This window comes from Ptychodera flava, chromosome 4, assembly GCF_041260155.1.
Source record: "Ptychodera flava strain L36383 chromosome 4, AS_Pfla_20210202, whole genome shotgun sequence".
In the NCBI taxonomy this organism is placed as follows: domain Eukaryota; kingdom Metazoa; phylum Hemichordata; class Enteropneusta; family Ptychoderidae; genus Ptychodera; species Ptychodera flava.
Window position 1 is genome coordinate 1,375,044 of NC_091931.1, and position 12,851 is coordinate 1,387,894.

Sequence of the window (12,851 nt, forward strand, 5' to 3'; positions counted from 1 at the left end):
TTTATTCATTTGTCGTTTATTTATTTATTTGTTTGTTTGTTTGTGTTTTTCTTTCTGCATCGAAAGGTGAAACCATGTAACCAGGAAAAATCTTTGTTTTTATTTTTTTTTTGGATTCTGATTGCTATCAGATATAATTCAATTGTTGTTGTTCTGGAATGAATGTTGCCATTAAAGTTAGAGAGGATATGTTTGAAAGATTTTGGCATTGCAAGTAAACACAAACAACTAATTTGATTGATATCATGAACAAGCTGCCATCTTACAAGGCAATTCAAATCAGAGCCTTTATTCAGCTACGTTATTAGCTACCCTGTGATTGGCAAACGACGAAAAATTTCACCACAAAAACGCACTACCTGAACTTCTGAGAAAATAAGAACTAAATAAAATAAGTTTGAGGTACAATAAGAACGACATTCGCCTCTGAACGCTTTCGATAACCGTACTGGCCCTGACGTTTGATCGCGATGTCTCCGTAAATCATGACAGTCAATGTTAACACATATGAAAGTTTGATCACGTATTTTGACGAGCACGCAACATAATTCGCCAGTAAATGAACATAAACCAATAGATATGATATAAATAATTACATATCGGGTATATTTCGACAAAAAAATATGTTATAGACGTAGGAATATGACGCGAGATCAACAGTTCGGAACGTGCCGTGCTGTACGTTTTGTACACACAAACCCGAGATCGGCGGCCATCTTGGCCGTCTCGATACACGGTGAAGAATGTCGCGATACCAATGTTTACTTGACATAAACAGACATGATTGCTCCAAAATCACATATTAAATTAAGATTTCGTGAAAATCCTTTCAAATTTCTTCATCACTAGTGTTTTCGGTCTAGAAAACCGAACTGACATACTCAAACTTGAGCTTTCAGAGAGGCTGGTCAATGCGATGCTCCATGGTGACGCCATTCAAGCCGCTGTTCAACTTCAAAATCACGTTCGGCCGATCAAAAACAGTCTTCATTTTCTCAGAGATTGTCCTCAAAAAATACCAAAATATGTCATTACTATAAAGAAATGGCCAATTACTTGTCACAAAATGATCGTCTTTAGGATGTACTGAAGGAAAAAGCGTTCAGAATGTCTCTCACTTCGGGGAAGTCAGCGACCAGATCTTATTAGATATTCACGGTAAAAATAGTCGACCCGATTTCCTCGAAAGGTCGCTCAAATTACTGGAAATTGCCATAGCTACAACTGATGATGTCATTATTTTAGTCCTTATATGGACCTGAAGTGGGTTCAAAGGGTAAGGAATGGATTTATTTGTCAGGTGACCTGTTAAACGCGGGAAATCAAGTTCCAAACTTTGCCTGAGCGAACCTCAGGCTGTGTACGGATATATCCGTGCATGGCACTGAGCGTGAGTTGGGCGTGTACGGATATATATGGGCATGGCGTTTTAAGGGTTAAAGATACTATGATAGAACATTATTGAAAGTCATTAAGCATTTGAACATTAGCCAATTCTATTTAATGAACTTTCATAATTTGGGATATTTATCTGTATTGACTAGACCAAAGTTGACGAAACTTGCTATGTACATAAATATACCATGATACGACGTTACTGAAAGTCATTAAGCATTTTTACTTCATCCAGCTCCAAATTTGCATATTTAATGAATTTTTGAAATTAGGGATATACATTTGAATTTACATGACCAAAATTGATAAAACTTGCTATGTACATTAAAGATACTATTATGTAGGCTAACATTATTGAAAGGCATTAAGCATTTTTGCTTCAGCCAATTCCTAATTAGTGTATTTAATGAACTTTCCTAATTAGGGATATATACTTGGATTTATTTGATCAAAGTTGGCATAACATGCTATGTACATTGATGATTATACCAGGTTATACCAATATTGATAGTCATTTCGCACTTAAGTTTTCGTGTCAGCTAATTTATAGTTTGCATATCTAATGAGCTTTCAAAGTTCGGAATATATAGTTTGAAGGACTTGACCAAAGGCATGCAATTACACTTGCTATATAAAGTGGTGATACAACAGTCAAAGAAATTAACTATTTCTATTTCAGCTAATTGCGTATTTGAATACTTAATGACCTATAAAGTTACTCTGTACAGGTGGTGAATATTGTTCATTATGTTGATCATAATACTTTCAATGAAGTTGCAAACATGTGGCAAATGTTCAAATTTACACATAACTTCAATATATAATGAAACACGTGAGCATTTACAGTTCATATCTGGTTAGACAGTGTATGTCAATTATATGCCTTTCAAAAATTATGTGACTTTTTTGTGTTCATTGTATATGCGTATGAATGGTTGGAATTCTGAATTTTCAGGTGGTTTCTACTTGTATGCAGATTTTGTTATCAGCCACCCTTTCTTTCATATGTTGATAAGTTGACACCACTCTTTTTTTGATATGTTAATTATGTCTATTCATAAAAGTGTGGTGATATCTTATCAACAAATGAAAAAGTGTGGCTGATAATATAATCTGCATAAATACAATAGAAAACGTGTGAGTTTATGAGAATAAATGCACTGCAAGAACAATAGGTCACATGACCTAGAGTGGTATAAATACTCTTAGTTCCAGTAGGTACCCAAAAAAATCTTAAAAATACAAAATGAAAGATATCCCAGTAAAACTGAAAGTTTCGCAAAGTTGCCCCAAAAATTCAAAATTCTGGATTTCAACTTAATTTCAATATATCTTATTAACAAAACCCCTAAGGACCGGTTTACTAAATATCAAAGCAATCAGACTGGTAAATTTTGAGAAACAAATTTTTTGACCAAAACTGATAAAAATTGCCCCCCAAAATACAAAATTGCAGAATTCATCCTAATTTTAAATATATCTAATTGACATAAACCCTAGGAACCTGTACACTAGATATCAAAGCTACCAGATCAGAAGTTTTAGGAGAAAAATTTTTTGACCAAAAAAGGCAAAAATTGCCCCAAAAATAAAAAAAAATTGCCAGTTTCAACATACCTTCAATACATTATATTGAGATTAATCTTAGATACCTGTATACCAAATACATGTATCAAAGCTATCAAATCAGCAGTTTTTTAATTAAAATTTTTTTTATCAAAAATCGGGAAAATTGCCCCAAAATTACAAATATGACAATATCAATACAATTTGTACAAGCATGACTGAGGTCATTCTGAGGAACATGAATATTAAGTTTCATAGCAATCAGACGAGCAATTTCAGAGAACAAGATTTTTTGACTAAAAACGGAAAAAATACCCTAAAAATACTAACAAACATGCAAATTTAATTTAGAATACCTAAAGAAGTCTGCATACCAAGTTTCAACCATATCTGACCTCATTTGCATATTTTGGCACTGTCATGTTCATTTGAACAAATTCACATCTCCACAGGTGCACCTGTACACCAAACACTAAGACAGTAGGTGCTACGGTTTAGGAGTTTTTGATGTGGACGGACGAACAGACATACATACATACTTACATACATACACACAGACGCCATTTTGCCACCTTATACGAATACCTCCCATTTGCATATATACATATGCATATATGGGAGCGTAAAAATTGCCTCCAAAAATACAAAATTGCAGATTTCATCATCATTTGAATATATCATATTAAAATAATCCCTTGGAACCTGTAAACAAAATATCAAAGCTATCAGACATACATTTTTTGAGAAACAAATTTTTTGACCAAAAAGAGCAAAAATAGTGACAATGTCACTGTTTGCTCCCATAAAGTTATCAAAATAAGCCAACGAGAATAGCGGCTCAGATAATATGACGTTGTTGTCCTAATCTTCAAGTTTTCTCAAATTCTCTCCCTTGACTTTGTTGCCGCTGGCTGGCATTTGGCTATGGCAGCCAAATGACTCGAGAACCGGTCTTTACCTCAGAAATGTCGTAAAGGGCGAAGGCAAACTATTGTCTAGAAACGCTTGGAGTTGAGTAGTGAGTGTTAATCTATTTTCAAGGCGCGTGAAGTTAGAAAAAAATAGAAGCTGACTGAATCGCAGTATGGAGGTCTTTTTTACCCTCATGATCACAGACACTGCCAATCTATAAATGCGGATTCTTTTAGTTGTGGTGTCAACCGATTTTAAATTCACTATGTCAATCATTATCATTACAGCTAATCCGTCATAATTATGCATAATCCCTTCCTGGGCACTCAAGTTTATTTAGTCATCGTTCACTGTGTACATTGTGCTCTGAGAGGGGACATCGCTCCCTAAAATCGCTCTTTTTAGCCTTATTTTAACCGCTGACACTGATTTCAATGAGTGAAAATACTCTTTCGGCTAAAACGTTGATAGCACTATCTTGTTTTGGTGTTTTATCTGTTGAGTAAATTGTTTATGGTCATTCATAAAGCAAAAACCGAATCAATTTACTAAATAGCCGTTTTCTCAGTTCGTCATTTTGTCACTTTGCAGCACGCTCAAAAGAGTTTAACTCGAGAACACGTGAAGGGAAGTCCACCTGATTTTCACAGATGTTTGTCGAATAGGTTGTCTCTAAAACTGTGTCTCAGTTTTTTAATGTAGGTCTCTAGAATCGAGTTGTCGCTGCTTAATTAGACGGCATTGTGAGACTAATCGGTTGATAAACTTTGATTCAGCACTGTGAAATAAACTAGGACTTTTTTCAACCAGTCATCGTTGATGACACAGTCCCCACTTGTTAATGGGTACTTTGATTACAAGTCCTCAGAGAGGATAGAGTCCTCTTCATTAATTAGGTCTGTGATAAAAATACTTTGATAAAGATGGCGCTCAATGGCCAAGAATGAGTTCCATGGTGATGAAAACATAAAACCAATGTACGCCACCATCCTAAAGTTCATAAAATGAGTCAACTAGGAATTAATCAACAGGATTTTGCAAACCATTTTTGCATACAATCCTAATACTTAACAGATTATCACTGGTACCATATTTCATAAAGTTTGATGCAGTATTAACAACAAACTATGAGATCAACATCTGTATCAAGTTTCATCAAATTTGACATTGTATTAATTTGTGGTAATAGCACTCTAATTAGGAAAGTTCATTGTATATGCAATTACAAATTAATTAAAATGACACTGATAAATGTCTTTTTCAATGTTAAAGCAATGTGAGCTTAACATCTGTACAAAGTTTCATGAAATTTGGTGCAGTATTTCTTGACATATCAGCCTACTTATGAAACTTCAATAATTGACATATTACTGCAATATGACGTGAAACAAATTGACGAGTATATGTATGAAATAGGTCAATGTCCTTGTACCAACTTTGAATGATACTGGTGGAAATATGACTGAGTTATGGCTCTGTACATTAGAAAATTGTAACAAAATCACCGCCATGCAGAGATATTTGATCTTACTGTTTAAAAAATCAACACGTATATGTATTACATAAGTCAATGTTCATGTACCAACTTTGAATAAGATCAGTTGAGACTTGCCAGAGATATGGCTCTTGACATGAAACAACCATAACAAAATTGCCACCATGTGGCCATATTTGACCATCTCGTGAAACCAATCGACATACATATGTATAAATAAGTCAATGTCCTTGTACCAACTTTGAATAAATTCGCTTGATACATGTCTGAGTTATGGTTCCAGACATGAAAAAATCGGAAAAAAATGGCCACACAGCAGCCATATTGGATTGTATCACAAAACAAATCAATGTGCATATGTATGACGTAGGTCAATGTCCTTGTACTAAGTTTGAATAAAATTGGTGAATAAAATCGTACATGCCAAAAGGACATGAACAAATTGTAACAAAATGGCTGCCATGCAGCCATATTGGATCATATCATGAAACAAATTGACGTACATATGTATGACATAGGTTAATGTCATTGTACAAACTTTGAATAAAATCGGTTGAGATATGCCTGAGTATTATGGCTCCGTACATGAAAAAATCGTAACAAAATGGCCGCCTGGCAGCCATACTGGATCGTATCACAAAACAAATCGACATGCATATCTATGACATTGGTCAATGTCCTTGTACCAACTTTGAATAAAATCAGTTGAAACATGTCTGAGTTATGGCTCTGTACATGACAAAATCATAATAAAATGGCTGCCTAGTGGCCATATTGGATCGTATCACAAAACAAATCAATGTGCATATGTATGACATAGGTCAATGTCCTTGTACCAACTTTGAATAAAATTGGTTGAGATATGCCTGAGTTAAGGCTCTGTACATAAAAAATTGTAACAAAATGGCCACAGGGCAGCCATATTGGATCGTATCACAAAACAAATTGACATGCATATCTATTACAGTGGTCAATGTCCTTGTACCAACTTTGAATAAAATCGGTTGAAACATGTCTGACTTATGGCTCTGTACATGAAAAAATCTTAATAAAATGGCCGCCTGGCGGCCATATTGGATCATATCACAAAACAAATTGACATGCATATCTATGACATTGGTTAATGTGCTTGTACCAACTTTGAATAAAATCAGTTGAAACATGTCTGAGTTATGGCTTTGTACATGAAAAAATAGTAATAAAATGGCCGTCTGGCGGCCATATTGGATCGTATCACAAAACAAATCCACGTGCATCTTTATGACATATGAAGTAATTTTTGTACCAAGTTTGAATGAAATCACTCCTTGCATCTCTGAGATATCTGCGTGAACGGACAGACGGACGCACGCACACACGCACGCACGGACATGACCAAACCTATAAGTGCCCCCGGACGGTGTCCGTGGGGACTAAAAATCTGAGACACGGTTTTGTAGCCAGTATTCTGAAGTGCAATTACTCGTTGACACCTAGACAATAGCCCCCTTCCACTCTGACTTAAACTTTTTACGTCAGTTTACCCAATTTCTTTACACTTTCATTAAAAGCTTCATCAAAAATTCATCGCCCATTAATTTTCTTGATCAAACAAAAAAATTCATAGAAATAGCTTTCAGGTGATATACAATACTTGGGAAGAACTTGATGGCAAACTTCACGTTTGAAAAGAGGTCATTGCAAAGGTGGAAAGCTATATACCGGTATACTCTCCTAACCATTCTGTATTTGAGTTACACCAGGGTAGGGGCTTATACACGGATGTAATGCATTTTCAGAAATCCTCTGAAATCAATGGGGGGCGTACACACACTCGGACGGGTACAGTTATGGAACACCGTAGATTAAAGAAAGTAGGTGTATACTAGGTACATGCTACTCACTTAGTATAAATGACACTGAGCTCTGGTCAAATCCAGCTAGCATGGGTACTTTTCATGTCATTAAAGCATATTGTGTTTTAAAGACCATTTAACACTGTACTTTTAGTACAAAGCAATCTGCCTGTTCTCTGACTTAAATTTGCTTGATCCAATGACATGTTAATATTTTTTCTGTTTTGCTGGCTTACAGGTCGCAAGTAGCTGCTGACAACAGATATTATCAATATTTTCTCTTACCTTTGATGTTTCTCTTCATAGCCTTGGCAGCCACAGCTGCAGCAATAGAGTGTGGTGATGTGGGTCCTTTCACTTTACGACGACATGCCTCAAGAGCCGTGGTGTATGGCAACTCAAGGGTGCTGACAAAGTCATAAAATAAAGTTGTCTTTACAATCAACCTTATGAATGTCAAGTGTCAACACATCTGTTTTCTATCATCTTATAGCACAAGTTAGATCACTGTCATAAGCACTTCACTTGAAAATATTTATGCATAAAAACTGTGTAAATATTATTTGTCACAGGGATAAAAATGCATTTGTTTTAGCATTTTTGGGCACATCATCATAATTAAATTGAAATTACTCTAAAAGTTACATCTTTGATAAAGCTATACTTTGATTAAGTATGACACAATTTCTATCATTGTTGCTGCAATAATTGTATTGAATTTTGCAATAATCCGATTAAGGTGAAGTACTATGAATTACGTCAAAATTAAGTTGTGGTGTCATTTTCTTTAAACTTTGCACAAATATTCTTGGAAGTTGTGCAAGTGCAAAAATAAAATAAAAAATGGGGGTCACCATGATCGTTTCCATGGAAACGGACGTTAAAATGGCGTCGTTAGAAATAAATAAAAATGATATAATTCACTTAAACTAAAGAAAGCAAAAATAAAAAGCTTAGCAAATGAGTTAATTTTAATAAATACCAAGACTTAAGATCCATATCTATCGAATGTATAGTTTTCATGATGTTTGTAAAGAAATTTTTACATAAGTATCGATTACAAAATGACAATATCGAAATGATATCACTACATAATTTTCAAACTTTCTTCCTATCGCTTTGAATGGTGTCATTTTGACCAAACTTGGCGAATAAAATCCTGACATAATACCATTTAGTTTACACTTTTAATAAAAGGGTGTCACCACGCTACTTTTTACAATATCTCCAGGTGAATGGGTAATATGCGCCATGTAAATGGGAGAGAAATGTTAATTTTTCGCTCATATTGAATAAAAACCAGCTTCCTAGGGGGTCAAAATATGACAAGGTTATAGGTCACATGTATTTCTAAGAGACTGGGTCAAACAATTAGGTAAAAGCACAATTTCAACAATGACAGGTGATGTTAAATACATGCGCTACAGAGTAACCCATTTGCGACAGGCTGGAGTTAAATCTGCGAAGAAACGTTCTAAAGCGTGTGCGCGTCCGAATTCGTCGCCCTTTACCTTAACAAGCACTGACAAGGTGTTGTTTTTGGTCTTATTTAATATTTCCACTATTTGCCAATGCAAGAAAAAAGTAGCATTTGGTGAGAGGATTTTGGCTGAAAATATGTCATACTTGCAAAGCCAAAAATAAAGCAACACATCACAAACTCTTGTTAGAATAGCGCATGACTGTTTTTGAAATGCATTTGCATATGATCAGACTGTAATAGAAAACTTGAGACCAATCCAAGCGACTGTAAGTGACTGTAAGTGCATCAAAAGCGTACACATTTGTAACAGACACAAAATGAATAACACATTCAAAACAAGTCATCGCTGATGACAAAGTCCCCGCTGAATTATGGTGTTTGAATTAAATTAAGGTGATTGATTTACATGCTTTGTAGCTTCATTACAGGGGAAAGGGTGAAGAATTTGTTAAATTTTGGGAAATCACATTATAGTGGTCTGTGCATGGGGGGTAAAGTTATGGCTGTAGGTGTTTTCCATGGCAAGATCAATAGTTACATTTAAACAATGATGTGTAAGATATGTGAATTGGCGGCATAAGCAGTCCCGGTCATTTCCAAAATTGGTGACGCTATACCATAATATTTCCCCCTGTCATTAGCCAATCAGCGGTCAACGCGACATCAGTAAAAATTGCATTTCCTGGCAACCTCCACATGCGTCCTTGGTTACGTACACCATACTGTGTCGAACTCTCCTGCCGTATTCTGTCATAATGTCGAACAGTTGTGTGGCCACTCTGTCAAAACACATTTTAAAAATCGCGTTCCATTTTTAGTCTGGCTTAGACAACCAAATCCCATATATCGCTGTGATTCCTGGACTCTGGCCTGAAGTCCTGCGAAATGTAAATCGTGTAACTACAAAGATCGTTCAGAAAACCCCATTGGTATCGGAGATGGCAGCGATCACAAATTCTACTGTATGACGTATGTCGAACAGTTGTGTGGCCACTCTGTCAACACATTTTCAAAATCGCGTACCATTTTTAGCCTGCGTAGGATAACTACTGAACAAGTATCATTTTAAAGCTCTGACATCACTCTTCCTTCTTACAAAACACCATACGCATTACCTACACAAATAACCTTTATAACAGTATTTCTAATAGAGATGACGAACATCTACAAAATGATTCTCGGTACTTGAGGGAAATTGATAAACTGGGGGTAGAAATGGATCGTAAATATTTCGAATACTCTTCACTCATCGGACTAGTTGTTGGACATGACCTTCTGCAGAACACGTGGATTATATTGACAGTCGAAAATCGTCGAAATTCACAAGACAGAGGCTTAATAAGTGACCCAAAACTGCCGATCACACTTGCTGCGAAATTTGTGACCTAGCGTGACCTGTACTTTATTAATGATGTAATCTGGTCGATGACTGGCTAAAAGCTGGAATACATTATCATAATGAGTCGCAAATTTTGGAAATGAACCGGACTGATAAGTGATCCAACCATTTGGAGGAGGAGAGGTGGAGACAGAGAGAGAGAGAGAGAGAGAGAGAGAGAGAGAGAGAGAGAGAGAGAGAGAGAGTCCGCCTGGTTGACATATTGGATCGCATCAAACCATTAATTGACATGCACATGCACACTACAATACAATGTCTGTGTACCAAGTTTGAATCTGTTCAGGGATAGTTGAGTTATGGTTCAAAAACATGAAAAAAATTGCAACAAAATGGCTGCCAGGTGGCCATATTGGATCGTATCACTAAATAAATTGACGTGCATATACATGTCACAGTACTTTATCTGTGTACAAACATTGAACCAAATCAGTTCAGGGATAGTCGAGTTATGGTTCAAAAATATGAAAAAATCACAATGAAGTGGCTGCCTGGCGGCCATATAGGATAGTATCACAAAATAAATTGATGTGCATATGTATGCCACAGTACTTTATCTTTGCACACAGTTTGAAAAAAATCGGCTCAGGGGTAACAGAGAAACAGCTGCTGAGCTGACGGATGCATGGATGGACGGACAGGACCCAATCTATACGTCCCAGCTGGACTGCGTCTGCAGGGACTAACAAGAGTGTACATGCTTCAAGACAACTTCGCCATACAGAGGTTAGTTGGACTCAGGTATGCATGTACGGCATACACACTTATTATTTGGAGACGTATACTTTTATATCAAAGGAACAAATAAATGATGATAAAAAAACATGGCATAGCAGTTCCTATGACAGAACCACTAGGAAAACATAACTTTTATCCAGTATTTTCGATCTGTGACCTACTATGGCCCCGTTGCCTAACAGAGCAGTCCTTCCCAGATGTCACTTCCGCCATATTTCGCTGTGCTGATTGATGATGCCATGGATGTTTCTTTCTTTCTTCACATGTGATTTCATTGTTTGGAGCAATTAGTTTTTCACACTTAAATAATTTTAACTGGTAAGTTATTTGGGAACGGAGCTGTTTAGTTACACTTACTGAGTCTGACCATGACGGCAAGTAAGACTGGTGACAATTTCATGACCAGTTCAATCTTAACTAATTAATTACACAGTTTTAAAGCTGATATCGTTACTAAGTAGAATCTTCCTATTTAATACATCCAGTTACACTGTAGTAGGTAGACTATTTACCTTGGTCGTAAAACATCACCGTTGAAGATGGATTTGGGATCCACTTTGCTACTCTTACGTGATTTGGACTTCACCTTGACATTTTCAAACCTCTTGAGGTCACCAATATCAAGTATGTCATCTTTCTTGAGTTTGGACTTTTGCTTTGTTGTCAGTTCTGTGTAAAGTCCGCCCAAGTTGTCATCATCATATTCAGATTTTAAGTTTACAGGCTGTGTGCCATAAAAATGAAAGAACACCATGTATTCACCCAGTCATTGGGATCAATGGCAATAACAAAAAGCTAAAAGTTTCAAACAGTAGAATGTCAATATATATTGTAAAATCAAAAGGTTATGCAGGTACTGCATATTACATCTCACTGACGCAAGTAAACATTTCGTTCATATCTTCTTTTCATTTACAATCCATTTAAACGTTTTATCAAAACAGATGCCTTGCCAAATCACTGTGAATACGCACTTTGAGTCCAAGATAATCCCTGATTAATGAATGGTTGGAAAATTAGAAAATTACTGTCTGTTAAAAACATATCATGAACTAAAAAAAGTTGCGGAAATGACTTACTTGCTTAGTGAGTTTTTCAATTGTGTCAAGATCAGGATTAGAACACTCAGTTGTTGTAGATGAGGAATCATCATGATCATAGGAAGTCAGATCGTCTTTCCTCAACAACCTTTCTTTCATGCGTTCCTTATCTTCTCTCTTTAAAGTTGCTTTGGACTTTCTTTGTTTTTGTTTTGTCTTCTTAGCACTACTACTATCTAAATCATTAAAACTGCTTTGCTGCTTTGTTTGTTCATTTGCTGTTTCATCAGTTTTCACACACGAGTTGAGATTTACATTTTCAACTAGGTTTTGTTTTTGGAGCTCATATTCATTGTCAAGGAGTCTTGTGTTGTTAATGGTGTTCTGCTCAAGTTCTGGCTCCATGAATAACTTTCGTTTGTTATTTTTGGGTGGGTTTTGCTTCTTGAGAACTGGTGGAGAGTTTCCTGAAGTGAATGAGTTTGGTGATGATCTAGTCCCAAGGTTTTCTACATGAGATATCCGTGTGTTGCCATTCCAGCTGTTTTGCCTAACTCTCTCACTTTCTGATGAGACATTTTTCTCACTGAGTTGTTGGCCATCATGATGAAGTTTGGTATTATTAGGCATGGTAGTGTGGTTGTTTTGTGGTGGTGATGGTGTGTTCTGTCTCAACCCAAGAGTACTACCAATTCCAGACATGAAGCCACCAGAGCTGTAAACAGATACAGAGATTAAAACTCAAAACAGCACTCTATCACTCACTGAGCAATTACTTCTAGGATTGAACAACAATTCATTTAGCATATCACCACAATCCTACGGAAAAGTTTTCAAAATCAATGTTTCTGACAAAAGAACATAAGATTTATGTGTGTCTGTGTCCAGAACACAGCATACATGCAGCAAATATATTCTTACGTGGGAAGTTACAGGACCTTGGGCGCCCAATAGGGGGATTACTGATGACGCAGCCATTTGCATACACTGG

General features: G+C 36.2%; 1 protein-coding gene across 7 annotated transcripts in view; it reads right to left on the bottom strand.

Annotated features, from left to right (window-relative positions):
• LOC139130335 (transmembrane protein 131-like) overlaps positions 1 to 12,851 on the bottom strand; it is a 273,369-nt gene that overhangs the window by 67,156 nt on the left and 193,362 nt on the right. For all 7 annotated transcript variants that reach the window (XR_011551826.1, XM_070696090.1, XM_070696089.1 and 4 more), the window contains exons 27-29: positions 11,900 to 12,575; positions 11,333 to 11,544; positions 7,489 to 7,610 (exon numbers count right to left, since the gene is read on the bottom strand). Coding sequence is in view for 6 of the 7 variants with exons in the window: in XM_070696090.1 (XP_070552191.1) it covers positions 7,489 to 7,610; positions 11,333 to 11,544; positions 11,900 to 12,575 (1,010 nt within the window). In the remaining variant the exon portion in view is untranslated. The remainder of the gene's footprint in view (positions 1 to 7,488; positions 7,611 to 11,332; positions 11,545 to 11,899; positions 12,576 to 12,851) is intronic.